This window comes from Patagioenas fasciata, chromosome 1, assembly GCF_037038585.1.
Source record: "Patagioenas fasciata isolate bPatFas1 chromosome 1, bPatFas1.hap1, whole genome shotgun sequence".
In the NCBI taxonomy this organism is placed as follows: domain Eukaryota; kingdom Metazoa; phylum Chordata; class Aves; order Columbiformes; family Columbidae; genus Patagioenas; species Patagioenas fasciata.
In genome coordinates, this window is record NC_092520.1 from 24,307,495 (window position 1) to 24,330,027 (window position 22,533).

Sequence of the window (22,533 nt, forward strand, 5' to 3'; positions counted from 1 at the left end):
ACGCTAACTCCCCTACTATGAGAAAGCAATTACGACTGTGGGAACAAGGCTGAGGGTGTGCAAGTCCCACTGTGTCAGGAATTGCCTCATCCAGCAACAGCTCTCAGACACACTCCTGAGAGACATGGATTCAGATTGCTGGAGCACGGCAGGATTCCGGCCAACGTTACGAAACTCTCATTTGGTGAACCATGCGAATTCCCAACATATACACAGGGGGAAAACTATTTTCTCCCTTCAGAAGGAAGACAGACCTGTTTACCCAAGTGTATTCATATGTCAATTTGCTCATGTAGTCTCCTTCCCACTTGAGCCTTACCCAAATCCTTGTCAGCCAGGAGTGCTTTCAGCTGGACACCTGTCCACTTCCTCAAAAGCAGGGACAGGGCAATCCTGAACTTTGAACTGGGGTAAAATGACAACAAAAGCATTGCACTGGAGCATCCCCTGTAAATTTCATTGCTTTCTAGGATGAGTCCTTGGCTTTGCCTAACTCCTCCCAGAGTGATGCAGAGAACCTACTGATGCCTGCATCTTACAAAGACCACTGGGGCTAACTCATCCACCCTGGCCAGTGGTGGTGGTGCTGGTTGACACTCAGCCTGGAGCTTCAGGAAACACGGATGATCCCAGTGCTGTGCACCAAGAAAGAAATGCTACGGAAGATACCAAAAAAGCCCTCCAAAAAACCCAAAGAAATCCCTGCCATAAACTGCAGCCAACTATGAGCAAGGTACCCACAGGGGATATGTTAATGGATTTATTTTCCAAAGCTAGTCTGAAACTCAAGACCAGTTTGACTCAGAACCAAACTCTGGATTTCAGGACAAACACAGGCTTATTCTGCAGCACAAAAACATAGAGAAATGCCAAAGGACTGGTGGAAACCAGTTTGCTTCTTGCTAAGTCAATATTTACAGTAAGATTTAGACATTCAACAGTCTGAACAGAGGAGGTGGAACAACACAGAATAATATGGGAGAGTCCCAGTTGATGCTATTAATAAAGACAGAAAAAGGAAAGGAGGGGAGAAAATGGCCCAGCTCGGTGAGAAGCTGAGCAATGAACCAGGGAGGTCTGCAGAGATGCCATGCGGCAGGGCAGGGCTCACTTGGTCTTTGCATGGAGGCCGTGGGCAGGCCTGGAGGGACCCCTGAGGCTCAGCTGGATGAACCGTGGTGGGATATCAGAGAAGCTGAGAGGAGATTCTCCTGAGACATTTCATCCTGGGTGAGCCTACAGGTCCAGGCCTCCCCAGACTCCAGTGACTTACACATTGTTTTGTGTTCCTCAGGGTTTACACCTCTGAGTTGATATCAACCTTGCTGAGCATCCTGGGTTTCATCATACAAAGTGCTGAACATTTCTAACACTGAAAAATGAGGTGTAGGAGGAAGGTGTCTTGCAGGGTTGGACCATATAACGTGCAGATGGAAAAGGTTTGTCATGTGCACTCACCCATCAAGTGGGTTTCTACACCACCTACATGATGGGAACGGGGCTAGCCCTAAGAGCTAGGTAGTACTAATGATACACTTGCTTGCAGTGTGTAAGTAACCTACTGTCCCCATAGACCTCAAAAATCTCCAAGGAGGAGCTGCTCCGTGGTGAACAAAAACAAAAGGCAGAGGGGTCAGACTGTGCAGCGTGATATTATCTCTGTCTACAAAGTGACTCCAGGTGGAGGTGGACCAAGGATCCCCACAGGTGAGAGCCGCTCTCCCTCCTTTGACCACCACTGACACCCAAGGAGCTGCAGATGTCAAGACTTTTCCAGGATCTGGCCCAAGGCCTCTGCTTCAAAAACATACTGCCTAACAATAAAGGTAGACTTTTTATTTCCTACCTGGTCACTTAACTTTAACTAAACGTGGTGTTTGGCAAAAGAAACATGACTCAGTGTTGCAAAACCAATGGAAGTTCTATCTCTGCACTGAAAATGAAGGCAGATCTGGTACCCGATGCCCTCCTTTGCCACACGACATGACAAATCACTTCTTGGTCCAGAACAGGGCTGAGGAGGGGCAACATCCCCAGGAGAGAAACAGCCTTTTGCTGCAAGGATGGAGGATCAGGGCACCAGCTTGGCAAGGTCTTTGGCAGTAAGGGAATGTAGGATTTATTAATTTAAAAAAAATCTAGTGAATTATTTCAAGTTTTTATAGAAGCCAAGATTATCCCACAATAAACATATTTCAAAATCATTTCAGTTTGAAGCTCCTTCAGGCATACCTACAGGTGTTCCCAGCTATACTATGGCTATCAAGAACAAAGCAGAACTGCTTTTTGTGGATAATTTGTTTAGAACAAGGGCTATTTAATTATGACAGACCTAGAAATTGAAGTCAATGTCTTGCAATTGGCTTAATGCCAGCAGACAGTGCTCTTCTGGCTGATCTCTAGATCAAGAAATCAACTGCATCCTGCCCCAAAAGCATCAGAATGTCTGCGTGTCATTCTTGTGAATAAAATATGTCCTATAGCCCACAGATAACAGCGGAGGAGCTGGGAGCAGGGCACGGCACCCGCACTGCAGCCATGTTCTCTCTCCCTCACACAGCGCAGCCCATCTCACAGATGACTGACCACCATCCTAAGCATCTCTTACATGTTTTCGTTGCTTTTCAAATAGCAGGTACCAAATCAGCCTTTCCAGTTTCAATTACACTCACTGTAGCTTGGCAAAAAACCCTTCATTAAAGACAAGTGGGATTTTTTTTCAGAACAAGCTTTTGGTTTAGTAGGATGCAGCATAGGGGCTTATAGCTCTGCTCAAAACCTTTCCTCTGGTACCATTTGTTAGCTCCGCAACTGTATCAAAGGGTGATTTTGGCGGAGATTATGATTTTTGCCTCCTTAGAAGTTGGATCCGGCTGTGATCTCACTTTCTGAAACAGCCGTTCTTGCCTTTGAAGTAAGGAAACGTGTTCTGGGCTGGTTCCTCTCACCCCCACTCCCAACCACACTTGAAACGATAAGCCTTCTTTTGAACGTACAGTCAGTACTCCTGTGGCATAATGCAGCCCTAATTACATAAAACAATATAAATTATCCCAGAAATGTTATCATGCGGTACACAACCACCCTCAAGTTGAGGAAACTTGATCCGAATGAGCACAGATTAGTTTTGTTCTGCATGCACTGAGCTCTCATCCCTGCTTCAGCTCCTGTTTCTCTGACGAGAAACACCGAGCTGCAAGCCCTGGCCACTCAGACCCTGGGTAAGAAACGGCTTCACCCCAAGGTTCTAGAGGTACCTTCATGTTTCAGCAGGAGTCGAGGGCTTTGAGGGCAGTGGGAAGCAAAGATGCACTTCAATAACTTAGCAGGGTGGACCCTGGGGCAGGGGCCACATCCTTGGGTGAAATCCTGTCCCACTGAAGTTGATGGCAAAGCTCCCACCAACATCAATAGCAGACAAATTCCACCCACTGCTACTGGTTCTTGTCTTTATTTACAGCACATTTTATGTTTGTTACTTTTGTTCCCTGTCCAAATTCTTGTGCCTTGACTGTATTGTATTTTCAAATAAAAGAAGATACTCTTCCTCCTCTTATCTAATGGTTAACATACCTATTATATCAGGTTGATAGATTTCCTTCCCCATTAACAACATTTTAAAAGGGACATTCTTCAAAACAATCCCATAAGAAAATAAGCAATCTTGCATGTGGTTAACAGCAAAAAGTAAACCATAACAAACATCTGTGCAGTTAAACATAAAACATCATGTGTAAAAATAAGCTGACAGGGCACCATTTTACATAAGCAGTACTATCACTTCCTAAACAACTACAATTTGTTTCAACTTCTGGAAACCACTCCTTATCTATTTCAAGGCCTTGCTGCTCCTGAGAATTTTCTCCTTCGGTTTCCAGAAGAGCATAAAATTAAAGCTGATGAAGCAGAACAAGGAGTTTTCCACTAGGGAAAGAAGAAAACCCAATCCTGACCCTGCTGCACATCCACTGAACTCCTCAAGTATCTCCGCAGAGGAAGCTCAAGCAGAAATCTCCTATCAGCGTTGTCCCACACAGGCTTATATTGATTTTGAAACACATGGAAACCTCTACTGCCATCAGTGTCTTCTCTCACAGCAAAGTGATGTCCCATGGACAGTTTTATTTTTCCTCAGCATCCTTTTGGTCTTCAACAAATGTATCCCCCATACAGCTGCACTATCACTGCTACTAGTCTGCAGAACAAAGAACTTGTGCTTAAGCCATGTTGGCATGTTTAGCAAACAATGCGGAATGGGTTTTGCCATGTATTTTTAATTTAAACATGGGTCAGCCCCCTGAACAAGCACATAGTGATGATGACAACTTTTTGATCAACACACATAACAAACCCCTTTGGAAGTCCTTTTCCAGAGGCTGATTTTGTGACTTCCATCCCTAAGGTTGCATCATTCACAGAGAAGTCCTATGCAGAAAAAGAAGAGGTAGAAAATCTCAATTCCTACTACTGCCACTAGCATTACAGATATTTTGGCGGTGTCAGATTTGATTGTAGAGTCCTAGATGCAAAGAAGTTATGTTGTAAGTGACCAAACCAGAACCACTCAGTGCTTTTAGAGCCATCATTAGGAAACACACTGAGGAAAGCCAACAGCCACTGTCTGTCAGCCCTGGGCATGATTCATTACAGTACAAAGCAGGAATTGTGTCAGATATGTCCTTCCAAAACACCTTGCCTTGGAAAATCTCTGATGTTTTGTTAAATTACTCTGCAACAAGTGACAAAGCAGAGACAAAGACAGCTACAGCAGATGCTGAGCTTTCCCCCAGAACATCTATCTCAAAACTTCTAGAAACAGAAGCAAAAGGATGTGGTGTCAGACCCCAAGGATTTGTCCAGCAGCTTCAAGAGGACACACTTGGGACAAGTGCTAAGAACCAGCTCAGGGGCTGTGGCCATAGCTGTTCATAGATGCCTGTCACCAGGAAAAAGGCTGATGAAAATAAAGGCATGACCATGCCTCAGCATTGGGTGAAGCTGTAAGATATCCCAACAGGGCAGGGGTAACAGCTCAGAGCCCCATTCAAAAGCCACCCAAGCAACTGCAAATCTTTGCACTGGTTTCACTGTATGTAAAGGGAAGCTGTTGTGTTCAAGTATTTTAACCAGGCAAGGAAACTCTTGCCTGTGTGCTGTTAAATTGCTCCCTTCTTGATTGCCATAATTTTTCTTTTTTTCACATGTGTGCCTATGTATGCATATATCTCAATATGCATTAGGGGAAGGTACATTTACATCAGTGTGTGTATATAGAGGTACTAAGTGCTACGTTCTTTGTCAATTCTGTCATTAAAAAATAAGATCAGCCACTAGCAAGGCACGTGCTACTCAAAAGAAGGAAGCCATCCAGTTAAATATAAACTACATACAAAACAGAGATAAGGGCGCACACACAATGTGGGTGTGCAGTGTATACACAACACAATCTTAATCACCTGCTTTTGAGACACACTGCCTGGAAGAAGGGGACTGTATTACTCTCCTCCACTCCTCCATTGAGCACAGCTGCTTCAACACCATGAGGGATGTGTTGCCCACTGTCACAGATGGCTGGGCATGGTGCAGGTTTTTGTTCCTCAAGCTCCCAAGCATGAGGGACATTTCCCAAGCAGCATCTCCTGCTCCTCTTCAAGTGTCTCCTAGCCTTGGAGAATCTATGTCATTGGAAAAGGAGCAGTGAGGTGCTCTCTCTAATCCCTATGCCACCTACTTACCAGCAATCAGCTACTGAAAGGAGAACACCAAGCCCTGCGGGACACGAAGAAGGTCCTAGTGCTACAGTGTCCCCTCAGGAGAACAGCAGGGTGCTGCAGCACACCCTCCTGCTTTCCAAACTGTCACAGCTACTGGCTGGACCACAGTCAGAACCTCCTCTCCCATCCCGGGACAACATCTGACACGGCAAATATTGTCCTTTTTCCCAAGTCTAGTTGGGACAAGAATTCTCAACTTCCCCAAATTTTCAAAGCAGGCAAACTTCAATGTTTTGTCTTAACATCTGCAGAAAACTTGAGCTGGGTTATTTGTGATGATATATGAAACCTGTTTTGAAATGAGTAGTGATTTTGGACCAGAATAAAGGAGGGAGGTTCCTGCTTTGAAAGTCCTGCGGGGAATGCTTCAAGCCCTCAGAATTCAAGCTTCAGGTCGTCCAAAATGGCAGTTCAGTGACGTCCACAAAGCTTCAGTTGTGATTAATATCAAAGGTGGAACACAGTAAGCCACTCAACAGGTAAAAGGTTGGAGAGACATTAATTACCCTTCTTGGCAGCTGCACAAACACACAATGTATTAGACTTAATTTGCAGCAGAGAATTTGACGTTACACTCACTTTCCAACTGCGGGCATAATGAAAGGCTGGGACAGGAAACAAGCTGACAGTCTCGGCCACCCAAGTGTTGCAAAAACAGGTTAGAGAAATACCCATTAGACACAAACTGGATACAATGCATCCTGCCTCAGAGCAGGGAACACTCAGGTACAGCCAGACAGTATGCTTGTTTTGGCAGGCTTAAACCATGAAAACAGATGTTCCTCTCCCCAGGCTACCACATATCACCCCTGCAGCTGTACCAGAATAACCTGGGGAATTGTGCTGCAAACAGCATCACTGAAATGAACCCAGTGCTGTGCCTAAAGCTGAGCAGGTGGCAAACATCACAGCCAGCACCTGAGGCAAGGAATGGGACACTTTCCAGGATGGATTCCCACCTGAGAAGTACCCTCCAGTAAAAGGCACCTTCGGTGCTCTCAGCCCTTTTGGCCCATATCTCAGGCTTCAGCCGGTGAGGATCCTCTGGCACCTCAAAACAGCACCCAGCTGTTTGGAGGAGGAGGAGGACAATGCCACATTTGCCATCCACAGCTTCTCAGGGACCAAAAAGTTAAGGAGATGTCTTCCTGCCTAGCCAATATAAGACATCACACCTCTCTCATTACACGAATCATTATCTTCTGATGAAAAAGCATCTAATTGAAAAGTCTCCCACCAGCTCTAGTACAGTCTCATCAAATAGTTCCTCAGCATGGCTTCAAATTACACTTTGCAAGAAAATTGCTTGATTTAACTCCCTCAATTTGTCAGAAAACCCGAGGGGATCTCCACTGATAATTAGACTTGCCAAATGAAAGGTTGAGACAGATTGCCAGGGAGCTACTCGAAGTGACACATCACCTGTAATCTGCCAGGGACTCAGCACTGATATCGAGCAGAAAAAAAAAATTATGCTTTGGGAAACAGTAAGTGAGCTTCTGTCTTCTTAAACCCAGATAAAATGAAGACAAAGCTTTGCTTAGCCAAAATGCCTGGCCATGCCTTTCAGTATGCTCCAGTCGTGGTTCTTGGACAATAGTCCTTGGAAGAAGGTAGGAAATGTCCCTTCAGAGATAAGGAAGCAAGTTAGCTGGAGACAGAAGTTGGTTCGTTATTAAAACAGCAGTGAAGAAACAAACAAACAAAAAATTAAGAGCGTCAACATTCATGCAGAACAACAAACATCAACCTGGGACACATCTGATAAGACAGACAGACATAAGGAAGGAAGGAAGGAGACTTCCCCAAACACCGTCAGTTCACCAGGAAGAAGGACACAGCTGAGTGGAGATTTTCAGGTGGGGACAAGGGGTAGATCAAAGTGGGTATAAATCAGCAGATTTTGCTCCACCCCTGAGCAGCGGGGAGCAGGTGGCAGCCAGCAGGTAGCTCATGGTCAGCAGTGGCAGCTGCGGCTGGAGGCAGAGCCATGTGGCAGCCACAGACCATGGTGGCCCCTGCCCAGGGACCCATGGGCATCCTGCCTGAGCAATGCGCCAGAACATGGACCAGCCTTTGGTCATCCCCACAGATCAGCGTGTCTGCAGGTCAGATGTTTCTCAAACAGGGACACTCCCAGCACTGGCACATGGCTTATCACCACACTGCTGTCCCAATTAAAACCTTCCTCCTTTACTGTAACAGGTGCTGACTCAAAGCAAAGAAACTCTTTACTGGAAAAGCAGGAACAGCGTTTCTGTCTGAAGAGTGGTTTTAGAGGAAATGCTCTGTAGCCAACTTTGGAGGAATTGCTCACACAAGGGACAGCTCAGCTTACCCTGGACAATCACCCATTCAGGGAGGAAGGGGAGCAGACTTTGTACGTGGTCAAGCCATGGGGCTCCCTGTGCCTTACACTAAGATGACTCCAGGATTCTGAGAAACACTTTGCTATCCCCAGGTAACTGTGTCTGCAAATTAAGCATTCAAGGTCGAGCTGGACAGGGCTCCGAGCAACCTGATCTAGTGAATGATGTCCCTGCCCATGGCAGGGTGGGTTGGACTACATGATCTTCAAAGGTCCCTTCCAATCCAAACCACTCCCTCGTTCTATGAAACATCAAATTATGCTACATCAGTGCTTTGGGCTTCTGCAGTCAAAATAAAGCCATTAAAAAGTAACTAAAATACTTTTTCATTAATCCAGGAGCTTTTCTGCTGATTTGGAGGCCATTCTCAAGGACTTGCTCCACACACACCTCCAAGTCAGACCTGCCAGCCCTGCACCCTGATGTGGCTGCTGGATAGTGACTCAACATATCGGAAGAATTAAGAAAAACTTCATTTTTCTGAAGAAACTGAAGTTAATTTATCATTAAGCAAGCCAGCTGCATTCAAAAATATATTACAAGCTTCTGAGGGCATTTGTTTGACTATAGACCTCATACTAAAGCTTTATGCTAATTTTATTTATGTAACATCAAAGAGAAGCCTAGTATGAAAGGAGCTAAAACGTTTGCTTTCAGACTCAGTATTCTCGCATTCCAGACATAATTCAAGGGCTGGAGAGGCATCAGCTCCTTTCAAGCCCCACGTGTTCATCTTTGCAGGCACAAACAAGCACCTCACACCCCCCTTGGCTGGTGTGTGCAGCCATGTACACTCCTGCAGCTCAGGAGATGCTACGCGTCTGCAGTTTCGGGGGTGGCTCTTGACATCTGCCTAGCAGATTTGTAATTCGCACTGGAGAGCTCTGCAGGAAGACATTCACCCGAGAGACAGTGCCCTGATGCACAATGCATTAAAATTGCTGAATGCTACTGTCTGATCAAGCCAGTACTGCCTTTACACCAGACATACCCATCAAGCAGGGTCACTCAGTGCTGAAGAAGCCAACAGCATATGATTCAGAGAGGCCATGGATGCCCCGGCTGCCTGGGAACAGCAGGAGGAGCAGAGAGCACCTCACAAGGAGGAAGCCCCAAGGCAGCCCAAACCAAGGCAGAGGGAGATGCTGAGCACCACTGGCACACTTCCACTATAATTGGGATATTGCAATGTCCCAACTCGCTGATGGTTAAGGACCCATTCCTTGCCAGTCCATGACATATGCCTCACCAGGGACCGTTGTTTCGGGGTGGGAACTGGGCTGGGCAGCCACAGAACCCAGCTGCCAGGACTACAGGATGTGTCCACGTCAGTGTAGTCTAGACAGACACCCACAGCAAAACGGGAGCTGAGCATGATGCAAAGCAGCAGAGAAGAGGAGGTAAAGCACAGGGCTGTGTGAAGGAGAAAGAAATAGGAGATGACAAAAGTCACCTGCCATGCCACATTTGAGGCAAGGGGTAACGCCACTCCAGGAATGCAGCCAGCACACTCGGAGATGATGGACAACACACTGACCTCCTGGTCTGTGAGGGAACACAGCTTCTTCAGCCATCCCTCACCATGACAGGGTGATGGACATATACTTCTCACCCCAGATCAAACCATCCTGGCCATCTCCTAGCTCAGGCAGCACCACCACCTGTGCTGCCTTCAGCCTTGCAACAAGCTGCTCACATTGCATCATCTCCCCACCTTCCTCTCCTTCCCAGGCAGCTGCCCTCCACAACATTCCCAGACCACAGGAGCGGAGAGGGCAGCTAAAACAGGACTAGTATTTAGGAATAGCAGCAACGCAGAGTTTGGTCTTTTCTGCAAACACTACGAGCAGTTTCCATGGCAGTTTCACCCACACATTCGCCCGCTTGCTGTTAAAGCTCCATGCTGCACAAGTCGCCCATTTTCATTTCAGTGTTTGACCGAATCCTGCCTGGCTCTGCAGTTCTTTGGTCCCATGCACCACCAGGGCTAGTAGAATCCCCTATTCAAAAAGACAGGAGTACTCAACTAATAAAAAGGGGCATATGAAATGGGACTATTAGTCTGACTGAGGAAAAAAATTCAGTCTCAGAAGTGTTTTGTAAATAATCCCTTAAGCTGTCACTGTAAAGATTTTGCATCTCCTCAGTACAGAGCATGGCAAATGATGCAAGCATGATGTTTGACCAGTCTGATGATGGGGTAAGCAACCGCTCCTGTTTTCACACAGATATCAGACCTCAGTTTTGATATATACTACCTAAATAAGTCTTATCAGAAAGGAGGTACAACACTGATGCAGAATTACATTTCACAGCGAGGTAGGTGTAGAGTTTGCTTTGGGTAAAAGCTCATCTTTTTCAGCCACAAACTCACAGTTCAGCTCTCCCCTGCTCCCTGACGGGAGAACTGTTGTCCCAGGAGAGTTTTGTCTCCACCCAACCCAAACATTCAAGGCTACTGATGGGGTCAGGCTGGGGAAAAAAGAAAGGTCCAAGCACGGCCTATTTCATATTAATCTCAGACCCTCTCTCAAAGTATAACAAAAATCCACATTCCTGCCTGGGATCAAATCAAGACTTACTGAAGGTTTTTTGGTTGGTTGGTTTTGAGGCTGGGGGCAGGTGTTTTGTCTTGTTCGGTGTTCTTGTGTGTGTGGCTTTTTGGTGGGGCTTTTTAGGTTGGTTGGTGTGCTTTGTTCAAAGATGACACCCACCATCCACACCAGGAGCCAGACCACAAGCCATATGTTTCAGGTCTCACTGTTGACAGTACTATGTGGAGGGACCCTGCACCCCCTCAATGTGGGGGCTCCACACCGGCCAGCCCAAGGAGGGATTTGGACAGAAAGCTCCCTGTCACTAAGAGATATGATGGTTGGAGATGCAGCAAGAGCAGAGACGATGCAGAGATACCAGCAGGCAAGAAATGCAAAGAGCTGGCAGATTTGGCCCAAGCTCAGCCACGAGGCCGCTGCAAAATCCAGTGTGGGCTCAGCCGCCTGTTTTGCACAAGGACAGGCATTACCTCGTAGCCAGCCTTACAGTTTACTTTGCCGTCTGTGCGGCAGAAAGCCAGCTCTCACAACCCACAGCTCTCCACGAATGAAGCCTGTTCTGGCTCACTTGGAAGCGCAAGTCAATTTACAGAAGAGATTAACTTCCATCAGCAAAATAACAGATTCACCATATACTTTTTAATCAATTCCATCAGCCTAGTAGTTGTCCAGTTTATAAGCTAGAAGTTTACTCAGAGTTCTGATTTTATTGGAATTGCTACCTGCACCTCCCTGCCCCTCATGTAGAAGCCTAGTCTGCCCCAAACCTGCACCTGGAACCCAGTGACACAGATAAGGGAAGCCACCCAGCACACAGTCCTGTCAAGGGAAGTTATACAGTTATCCTTAAAAAAAATGGTATGCCTATCAGCAAAAGTATGTTTGGAGTACATGTGCACTTTTTATTGGCAGAAAAATGACTAATATCATCCAGTCTCCTAATACCTTTTAAAAACCTTATTATATTTTTCCACATCATTCTGGCATCAAAAGAAATCACTCTTAATTATATTTACAGGGCTGAGCATGTACACAGAGAGACCTAAATATGACAATCTCCAAGAGGTGTTGCATTATACAGTACAATATACATCTCTGAGCACGTACAGTGCCACCTCTCCCTATGTCACTTATCTAGAACAAGAAACTTTGAAGTATAATAAGCTCTGCTGCTGCCAGGCTCTTCAAGTGACAGCAGGAAGGAAACAAACTACTGGCTGTAAATATTCTGCTTAGCTCCACTGTACTGGGACTTGGGAAAAAAAAAATATATATAGGTGGTTTTAAATCAAAGTAGCTGAAACAACTGGTAATAAGCATTTTCCCCCAAGGGTCTGAACAGCAGCATGAAAAGCCAAGAGCTGTTGTTGTGCTTTTGATGGTGCCTGCACCATGCTGTTCTGCTCTCCAGGTACTTCCTTCGAAGGAAAAAGCAGGTTCAAAAGTACCCGAACATCTCTGATGGTTTATTTGGAGCAGCCAAAGCACAACAGGGTGGCTTCATCACTTACAAAATCTTCCTTGGGAGACATCCTTTTATTTCTTCACATGCCAACCAGGTTACAAGGGGCAGGGTTCCCCTTGACAAGCTTTAGCCATCTCCAAAGCAGACATTTGGGTTTAGGGTATCAATTTAATCCTCCTATGTAACCCATAGGCAAAGACAGGCACCTCCAGGTATAAATATATCACTTTGGAAGAGAGATGGGAAGAATGATCCTCCAGAGACACCTGCCTTGCACAGCTACTGCAGGGTTCTAGCAGATATTTATGAAAACTCCACCAGACCACTCCTCAAGACAGAAAAAAAACTGAACGGAGAGTCAGCAGAAGCCAGAACAGCTGCATGAATTTTAACCCACCTTTCTGTGGACAGTTAAGAGAAAGATGTGAAAGTCTCTGAATGGTCTTTGAGGCTTTAGCGACTCAGAAGGTTCATTTCCCTCACAAGAACAATGACTCTTCCTTACACTTGTGTTCCTCAGAAACAAGTGTTTTCTGGACAAAGCTTTGGATTTCACGACTGCCCAAGCACTGTTTCTAGCACCTTCAGAGTAAAGCATAAATATTTTGCTTCTGCTCCTCTCCAGTCGCTTAGCTGTTATGCTTTTCACTCTATTGCTTGTGTTGGTACCTTTCCTGAACTGAAAAGATACTACAGGCCAAATTCCCACTCTCATCTCTCAGAAGTTCTCATTTCCAAAATCCCAAACACCTACTGTTTTTCTCCTCCAGGATGTGGCACCTCCACCTCAATCCATTTTTCAGCTGCTGACTTCTGGGTATTGTGCCTTCTTACTGCCGAGAGTGCCAGAACATTTCACTCCGCTCCTCCAGCGGACTGCGTGGCCAGAAAGGTCCTGCCTCATGTACCTGTAGTCAGCATGTGCAGATATACAACGGTACAGCACCTTTGAGCTTCAAACCTGTATCAGCCAAGTTCAGGTACCAATTGTAAGACAGACGTTTAAATACCTGGTTTGATTACTTCCTTCCTATACAGTGTCCATGTGCCTTTATTTAACAGGTCGTTAAAATCGTGTTGGACAAGATAGTCATGTCTTCAACTACGTGACTTTTTTTCCTACAGCGCAAATCATACATTCATTGTTAATATCTCTTAATAGCTACATGATTCTTATTGCAAATAACCTCCAAGACAACTTCTGTTGCTCCTCTAGGTAAAGCAATAAAGAGGAAAGGTTGATTTTGCTGTATTTTCTTCATGGCCTGCTCTCAGCTATAAGCACACAAACCCATCCAATGCACAGACTGCCACTGCAAAGCGAGACAAAGAATAAAAATCTTCACAACACATGTTACAGGTCACCCTGTTTTGTGAATTTTTTGGAAGTAAAAAAAAAAAAAATAGCACAGTTCCCAAGCAAAGGATGCTGCTGCATTCTCTCTCACATGTCAAGTAGCATGCAACCTTGAGGGGAGTTTCATCAGCAACCTAAGGATGAAAGATTATATTTTGGTTACTCGAGCACACTAATCCCTTCTGGAATATTTTCTAAAGATATATCACATTATTTACTTTGCTAGCTGAAACTGTTTTATAAGAGGGTCACTTGAACAAAATAACCTAGTTCTACAAACTAAACAGTACAGTTTTTCTACCTAGTTTATTTTAAGAATCTTTCACACGATGAAGGCAAGCTCTTCTTCAGCTCAAAGAAACAGTTCATTTATCAAATCACAGTAATTTCTTGCACAGTCAGTTTACTCTTGCCACATATACATCAAAATGAACTTGCCACATCAGCATTCCCAAATGAAACTGTTACTATCATTACCAGTGGTCTGATTTTGTTACAGTTTATAGCTTATACTTCTTCCCCCCCACACTTTCTTATTTTGCAGAATTGATTTTGCTTACTGACTTCAGATTTCATAGGATGGTCTTCTGTTCCTCTGCTATCCACAGCATTACACCACCTCCCAACCCCACTGCAGAGGCAGCTTGGGGAAGCAGATCCCCTGGAAGCAGGTTCTCCAAAGCCCTGATCTCAAGCACGCTTTACCCATAAAATTAAAAAGTGATTTTGCACAGTATTTCTTTTATAGCAATGGAAAGTGACACTAAACCACACCCCACAAACACCCCACATCCAAAGCAAACTCACCTTTGGTTTAATCAATCCCCTGAACCGACGTGGTCGACTGCAGACATGCAGAGCAGGACCGTACCAATGTAGACAATGGGTTTCTAACACCTCCAAGTTCACCAGCTGCAGAGGTAAGTGTCCTCAAATGCCTGGTACCACCACTGCCTTCTACCTCCCCGATGTCATCATCCTCTCTGCTCCATGCACTGAGCTATCTGTGCAGCATCACGGATCACTTCACCCAAACACTGCTAACTCAGGTCAGCAAATATTTTCTACAGACACACCATAATATTTACTTTACTAGCTGAACTTTCACATACCCTAGCTGCTAACTCAAGTCAGCAAAGCCCTACCACTGAAGCAGCCTGTGCTACCAGCCTCATTTGAGCCGAAAAAGTCAGAGCAGAGCTTTCTCAAGCACATCAGCCAGAAAACTGAAGCAGCAATTGCCTCTGTCACCGGGATGCCAGCGAGCAGCTGCCAGCAGCAAACTTCTCAGTAGGCACAACGGCAGCCAGAGATGATGTGCATCTAGTCTACAACTCCGCTCTTCCCACCTACATTAAAATACCCGGTAGCACAGGACAGTCAGGCTCACACACAGCCAGGAATAACACAGGTCATGGCACACACAGCTATTTATTTTGAGAACACTTTCTCATTTGACAGAATGGGTTCCAGGAATAAATAAATGATCTGGTACGGTGGATTTTAACTGTCTTCCTGAATCAGTACCAGGGGCAATCCCTACTTAAATAAAAAGCTCATTGTTCCATTTTTTTTTTTAGAATTCCAGAATGTCTTATCATAAACTTTCAGAAGTGGCTGACTGTCATTAAATTTCAAGAAAAGCATAGCTCACTCAATAAACAGGGACAGTAGCTAATTGCAAGTCCTCAAAAAGAGGATAGTAAGTAAAATCCTCATCCTTGTAATCTAAAAATTAAACAGGCAAATAAGATCTACAAGGAAAGATAGAAACAAATGACAAGGATGTGGAAAATAATGAGGCAAGAGTAAACTGTGAAATCTGTACAGTTTAGAAAAGACGGCTGGGATATTTGCCTGGAAGTCTGGAGAACGGGAACCCAAGAGTCATTCCTCATCTCAGAAAAAGACAGGACAAAGATGTGTAAGAAAATGCAAAGCTAAATACTACCATTAAGTCAATGGTAGTAAATTTAGTATTTTAGTAAATATAGTAATTGTTTGGATTTCTCAGAAAAGGGGTCAAGACACAGCATGGTAGACATTGAGGAACAGGTTGGATGAACAGGAAAATTTAATGAGGGATCCTGCTCAGCAAAGGAGCTAGTAGCATATTTTCTCCTATAGCAGTTACTGCAACTTCTGAACACACAAAAACTGCACCTCTATGAAAATGCAGTTTTCTGAACTGTTCTTCACTTGAGTAAAAAAAAAAAAAACAAAAAACCAACAAAACAAAACAACCCAGAAATTCAAAAATGTACCTGGAACCAAAAATTTCACAGTATTTTGGAAACTCTGAAATAAGGGACTTCTGTACCAGATATCATTCACGGATCTTACGACCTTGGTGGTCTCCAGCAGACTCAGGGACTCTGGCAAGGGCAGGAGTTTCTGACCTACCACCAAGGGAAGGCAGCTCTGGCCAGCACTGTTGGGGCAAGAGGGGTCCCAAGGTTTCTACAAACGGCAGCGTGAAGATGGGAGCCCCAGCTCCAGATCCCTGACACGTCCAAACTGCCCATGAACCACAGGCAGTTGTCAGGAACGCTGCAACCGGTGGGTCTTTCACAGGGCAGGTGATAGCCTCCATGGTTTGTTTAACCAACACATCCAACTATGCTTTTTTCTTCCTCTTTTTTTTTCTTTTTTTTTTTTCCCTGTAGGTTTAAGTGACATTGCAACAAGAGCACTATGGAGGGAGTGCTCAAATACCAGAACCAACCCACCCGTAACGCAAACAGCCACAACTCTTCCCAAAGTCACTGAGAAATCAGAGAACCTTTCAAGTTCATTGAGATAAACACTTAGACATACATAGTGCAGACTTTTACATCCAAGCTAATCCCCCAATGCCTCCTTTTATAGTCAGTGGAAAGAGCTTTCAGGTCACAACTTATCCGCTTTAATGTACTGCATCGAGATGAATCACCCCCCAGGAACGTCCAGCCCTCCCTGCCTGACCGTAACGGGAGCTTGACGTAGATGACTACGTTTGGCCAGATGACTGCTACCTTCAACACCACTCAGCACATGACAGTTTTGCAAGGATTTCGGCCCTAGGATAACAACAGATGGGGATATAGCAGGTAATGGAAAAAAAGAAGATACTGCCAAACACACTGACATAGAGAGAAGATCCACCCTGGGTTACTAACTCTGAGTCAGTATTGACTGGAGTTGACCCCAATCAATTTTGCCCAGAAATGCTGAACTAGTTCTTCACACCACTCAGCCTCCTGGTTCTGCTGGTCAATGCCACTAGTTTTTCTACACATAGTTTGTTAAATCAGTGCACTTCTTGGCTTACCCTTCAGGAGAGGCAAAGGGACACTGCCACAGTCCCATGTGCCCTTTGACACCACAGTGGCTCGGCCAATAAACCTCACCAGAATCAAACCAGCATCCACCAGGCACATCTCCAGACAAAGTACATCATCCTCTCTTCCTCCTGCTCCATGCTGCACACGGTTGAGCTTTTGGCATCACTGATATGGGCTGAGAGTAAAGTCACCACTTTGTTTTCTGCTCTCTGAAAGCTGGTTTACAACTTGAAGTGTGATTTCTGAAAGGCCACTGAAGTCTCATTAACCTGTCATGGTGGATCAAAGCCAAGGAATTTGATAGATCAAAAGTGAACAAAAGGTAGTAGAGGCAGTAATGGCAACAAGGGCCCTGCCCTCCTTCCCCCAAACCATATTTCTCCCTGTCTTCTTTCTCATCCAAGACTAAACAATGACCATCACACTTTTTTGCCGTCCCTCTTGCACAGACCAGACCATCAACTGTCCTCAGTACCAGTTAGATTGCCACACATCAACCCTCACCCATGTTGTCACACAACCTGAAGCAGTGACACTGGTGTGCTCAGGCACACCACCATACAGGGATGAATCCTACCTGATTGAAATCTGGCAGTAGGGAAGGCAGGGACAAAGGTGTCAGTAAAACTACAAGTTAGAGCTGGGTAGTCCAATAACTAGTTAGAGCAGAGAAAGAGTTATGGGTTCCCTCTTTTGTCTCAGGTAATTTTTTCTGTATAGCAAATCCTTCTCTCTCCACATGGAGTCAAGAGCATATTGTGTATGTGCAATCACACATCTCACCCACACCTGAATTGCTCGAATTAGAAGCCAGGTTTCAGGCCTCAGGTTTCCATTACTGCTCACCCAAAACAAGGAGTGCCTTCTGAACAAGTCTCCTAACTGATGAGCACAAGCCTAACTTTACACATTCCAGGAAAATGGCATAAATCAGGGACTAAACACCCAGCAGTCCTGTTCAGAAAATGGGTCTATTTCAAATCCAGTTGGACCATTTAGAGCATGCATGCAGAGGAGCACAGTCAAGGTCTGTTCCCTTCAGATCACTCAAAATACCTGAAAGCAAAACAACTTTCAAGACTTGCGGCAATCAATGAGCTTGCTCTTTGTTTTTGCCAGGGCCGACACTTGCAACTATGCAGCCTGTGCAATTACGCAGTCCCCCTTCTTTGTGTTATACAGAAATCCTGCCTAAAAGGCATTTCAGTTGACTGCTGAAGGCAACAGGCCAGAGTGCCTGACCAGAAAGGTATGTTTCTGCCTGTTCTCTCCAAGTGTTCATTGTATTTGTTTCTGCCTTGGAGATGACAGAGACAGACAAGCATCCCTGAGTGAATAGCTTCAAGAGGCAGAGCTGCCCCACTGCAGAGGGTCCTGTGTGACATCTTCCTCACTTGCACCCATGGCTTAGAGGAGCTCACAGAGGTGGGCAGAGGAAGGTTGAGTATCCACTGGTTTGCCTGATAATGGACATCACCTGGAGAAGAGAAGGCTCCAGGGAGACATTACTGCAGCCTTTCAGTATTTAAAAGCGGCCTGTGAGAACAAACTTTTTAGAAGGGTCTATTGCAACAGGACAAGGGGTAATGATTTTAAACTAAAACAGGGGAGATTCAGGCTAGGAAGAAATTTTTTTACAATGAGGGTGGTGAAACACTGGCACAGATTGCCCAGAGAGGTGGTTTCGCTGGAAACATTCAAGGCCAGGCTGGACGGGGCTCTGAGCAATCTGATCTAGCTGAAGATGTGCCTGCTCATGGCAGGGGTGTTGGACTAGATGAGCTCTGAAGGTCCCTTCCGACCCAAACTATTCTATGAGGTTGTTGCTCAAGCACAAAGTTAACAGCTGTAAGTGACCACACATGCCACTTGCAGGTGGCAAAACTACTCAGCTAAGAGACAGTTCACTCATAAAGCTGCAGCACTGTGATCGCCTCAGCTCTTCTATCTGGATTTGCAGCCTGTAAACTCTTTAGTGCTGCAACCGCCTTTTTGTCCCTAGCCTGTACAGCACCTATGACACCCTGCTGCAAAACTAAGGTTCCTAGGAGCTGACAACATAACTAACTCGCATTTTTGTACATAGCCACAATATTTCTCTCCAGCTTTAGATACATATAAAATCCCTCTGGAGGTTTTATTCTCCCCCAGCTCTGCCCTGTCTGCCACAACATTCACACATACAAAAAAAAAAAAAAAAAAAGCCATCTGTTATTCAGGCCAGCTGCCTACAAAATGCAGACAAATTAAACAGAGATAAGTCTCTGTGCTCATCACAGGAGCAGGTTGAGAACAGCAGACAGCAGCAAGTTGGAGGGTATTGGTCTGAGTGGAGTGCTGTGAACAATTTCCACATTTTCAGTAAATTCTCAGCCTCTTTTGCTATTTGAAAGAGAAGACAAAGCACAGCCCAGCAGTCAGTGCAGTGCTACCTTGGACACGGAGAGACCACCTGGGAAACAGCCCAAGGTTTCTCCTTGACACCTGGGCCTTCACCGCTCAGCAAAGCACGCTCTCTATGGCGCTGCTCGTGTTGCACAGCAGACATAAACAAAAAAATAGGTTAGCTGGGAAACTCACGAATATGAGATGCCCAGCTCTGCCCTAGCTTGCTGCTGGCTCCGGAGGCAGCAAAGCCCGGCGGGACGCAGCAGTGCCCACCTCGGCTGGCACAGGGCACACTCATCGCTGGTGGCAGCTCTCATCCCCGCACCAAGCAAAGGCCTTTCTCGTCGGGCGGGCGGCCCCGGCATTTTGGGGGATCCCTCCCTCAGCAGAGGGGCCGAGGAGGAGCGGCACAGAGAAGCGGGGGAGGCGAGGGATGGCTCTGGGAGGGACCGGCCGGCACCGCGGGCGTACGGAAGCGAGCGGCCAGTGAGAGAAAATGGAGGGGCGGCTGTTTTGGCGGGAGGGCAGCCCGGCCAGCCCCGGGAACCCTCCGCGCCGCCCCGCTTGCATCATGCAAAATGGACGCCCCGCGTGGGACCGGGGCCACCGGGGCCGCCGCCGCCGCCACCCGCCCGGCCGGCCCGACCCGCTCCGCCCGCCGCAGCGCAGCCCCGCACTCACCCGCGCCCCGCCGAAGGGCAGCCCCGCGCCGGCGGGCTCAGGCGGGAGGCGAGGCGGCGGCGCCACGACAGCCCTTCGCTCCCCGCCGCCGCTTTACACCTCGGGCGCGGGCCGCCCGGCCCCGCCTCACGCCGCCCCAATGAATGGGAGGCGGGCGGCGGGAGAGGCCGCCGCGGCCCGGCCCTTCCGGCGACCGGGCGGGGCCCTGCGGGCGGGAGCTGCCCGGGGAGGGGCCGGGCGCGGCGCGGCGAGGTTGGGCAAGGCCGGTAGCAGGTGGGGGAAAGCGCCTTAGCAGAGGGAGCGTGGGACGAGATCCAGGTTTAAGCACGTAACCGAAAAACCGCGTGGTTGGGCATGGCCACGCGTGGCCTAGGGACAAGGACGAGGTCACCTCCCTGGAGGAGCTTGTTCCTCAAAGGCAGATGACAGGGAAACTGTTCACACCTTCAGTTCAGCTTGTACTGAAAACCTACTTATTCTTTTCCCCTCGGACTCTGAGAATACGAGCTGAGGGGCTGGGTTGGACTGAACGATCCAGTCAGTCACAATGCTGCGCTGACAGCTGATGAACTTCTGCAGAACATGTCCCACCAAGGGATGCCAGGATTAAAAAATCAAGACAGTTAAATTAAACAGGCCTTGGTACTTATTTTTAAAATGTTCTTTAAGCTTCAATGATTGTTTGCTGCTACACTTATCTATAGTCATGCTGAATAAAGCTATAGTGAAATTGAAAGTTAAATGTATTCACAAGGTGTTAATGTCTACATCTGATTTTTTGCAGCCTCTCAGAGACAGCAACAGTAACTACAAATAGCACTATGCCAGAAACTGGTTTCTTGACCCACAATGTTGCTTCAGCATGCAATGAACTGGTTCATTCTAAAAGGGTCACAGTTGTTGATGACAAGAGGCTTTGTAGTTGTGTATGGCATGTCTTTTGGTCCATGTGAAAACAAGCTTGAATGTTAAATATTTTCTGACACTTTGGAGTTACTGTTGCTCTTCCCATTTTCATTAGGTCAACATATGGTTCATGGCAATACTGTACAGGTCTAAAATCTCTTTACAGGAAGTAGTTTGCTGGACTTGGATTAGGTTCTTGACATTGCCTCCCATGAAGCACCATGCCCCCGACCAAGGATATATGCTGTTGATGAAATTGCCATGGCTGCCCCCCAAACTGGGACAAACAGCAAAAAAGAGCTGTAGATGTTGGAAGGGGCACAGCATGAGGTCTATGCCAGGCTTGGTTAAATCCCGTTTCCATAACCATTCATAAGGTCGTCAGGGTGGTACAGCATGTGAACATGGATCTGGAAGAAACTGTCCAAAATGAAGTGGAATTCTAGAAAGGAGGAGAGTGATAGTTTAGGAAAGACATGCAAATAAGCAGTGGGGAACAGCTGGCTGAGCAGTCAATTAAAAAAAGGTCTGGAGATTACAGTGTATCCCCAAAGTCCTGTGAGACTACTGCAGGATAGTAATGGTGCCCCCAAAAACAAAACAAACAAAAAGCACACAAACACACAAACAAAAACCCCAACAAAAAACAAACAAAAAAAAACCACCACACCACAAACAAACAAACACCCCCCCACACACACAAATTCCTGTATCTCTCTTCTAGAGCATCTTAACAGAAACGCATGCAGGATGTAGAAAGAAATTATGAAGCTGTAATCAATAGTGCTGAAACCTCAGCTGGAGTGCTGTGCTTATTTTGACATTTAACCATAAAGGAATACACCTACTTGGGAGAATCCTGAAAAAAAAGGCTGATAAGAAACACATTAATGAAAAGCTGAAGGAGTTGGTTTTGTTTTCCAGAACAAAGGCAGAAGAGTAGAACAGTCTTTCAGCGAATAAGCAGGCAAAGACATAAACAGCAAAGGAATGTCTGTTATGACTGCACCACGCTCATTAGTGATTATTCACTGGAAAGGCTGGATGACATTTTGGGGTGAGCATTCACAGAAAAGCTTTGAGTGATGTTTTGCTGCCATGTTTCTGTAACAACCACTCCACACAAGATGAACAGCTATACCTGTCGTGTTGCAGTCCACTTCTGCCTGTCACTGCCATAGAGCCCTGGTTCATCTCCTGTGGTTATTAATGGATGTGATTGCGTAAATAAGGGAGCAGTGGTCTGAGACTACAGCTCCTAAAATTCTTCAGGAAAAAGAAAACCTCTTCTATGCCAAACTGAGGTACCCAGGAACACCAGGTACAAATCAACAGGCAAAAAACAATGAAACAATTGCTCTGGGATTTCTCTTCTTTTTGCTAGAATTACGAAATTCTGTATTTAAAAATAATTTGTTCCACCTTAATCATTCATTGCTTTTTAATTAAGCAGATAGTCAGCCTGTCCTAGTTCAGTCTAATCTATGGAAATGAGGAAGGGCATTATTCAGCGTTCTCTTCTATCCTGGACCTCATGGCTGCAAACATCCAGCCAAGGGAGAGGCTGCAGACCTTGCACGGGCTGGTCATGTCTCACAGTCAGGCTGTCTATAGGTGTCCTGGATACTCATAGAAGAAGCCCTGTCTGCTGATGGGGCTGCAAAGTCACACCTAGAATCATAGAATGACCTGAGTTGGAAGAGACCCAGAAGGGT

The 22,533-nt window shown here is 46.1% G+C and overlaps 1 protein-coding gene across 4 annotated transcripts in view; it reads right to left on the reverse strand.

Moving 5' to 3' along the window:
- Positions 1–20,076, reverse strand: part of SLC7A1 (solute carrier family 7 member 1) — a 47,686-nt gene extending 27,610 nt beyond the window's left edge. The window contains exon 1 of one of the 4 annotated variants that reach the window (XM_071804608.1): positions 19,505–19,792. In XM_071804608.1, the coding sequence (XP_071660709.1) occupies positions 19,505–19,529 (25 nt within the window). In that variant the 5' untranslated portion in view covers positions 19,530–19,792. The other 3 variants (XM_065830210.2, XM_071804599.1, XM_065830222.2) reach the window with 3 other exon arrangements.
- Between the last annotated feature and the right edge of the window lie 2,457 nt (positions 20,077–22,533).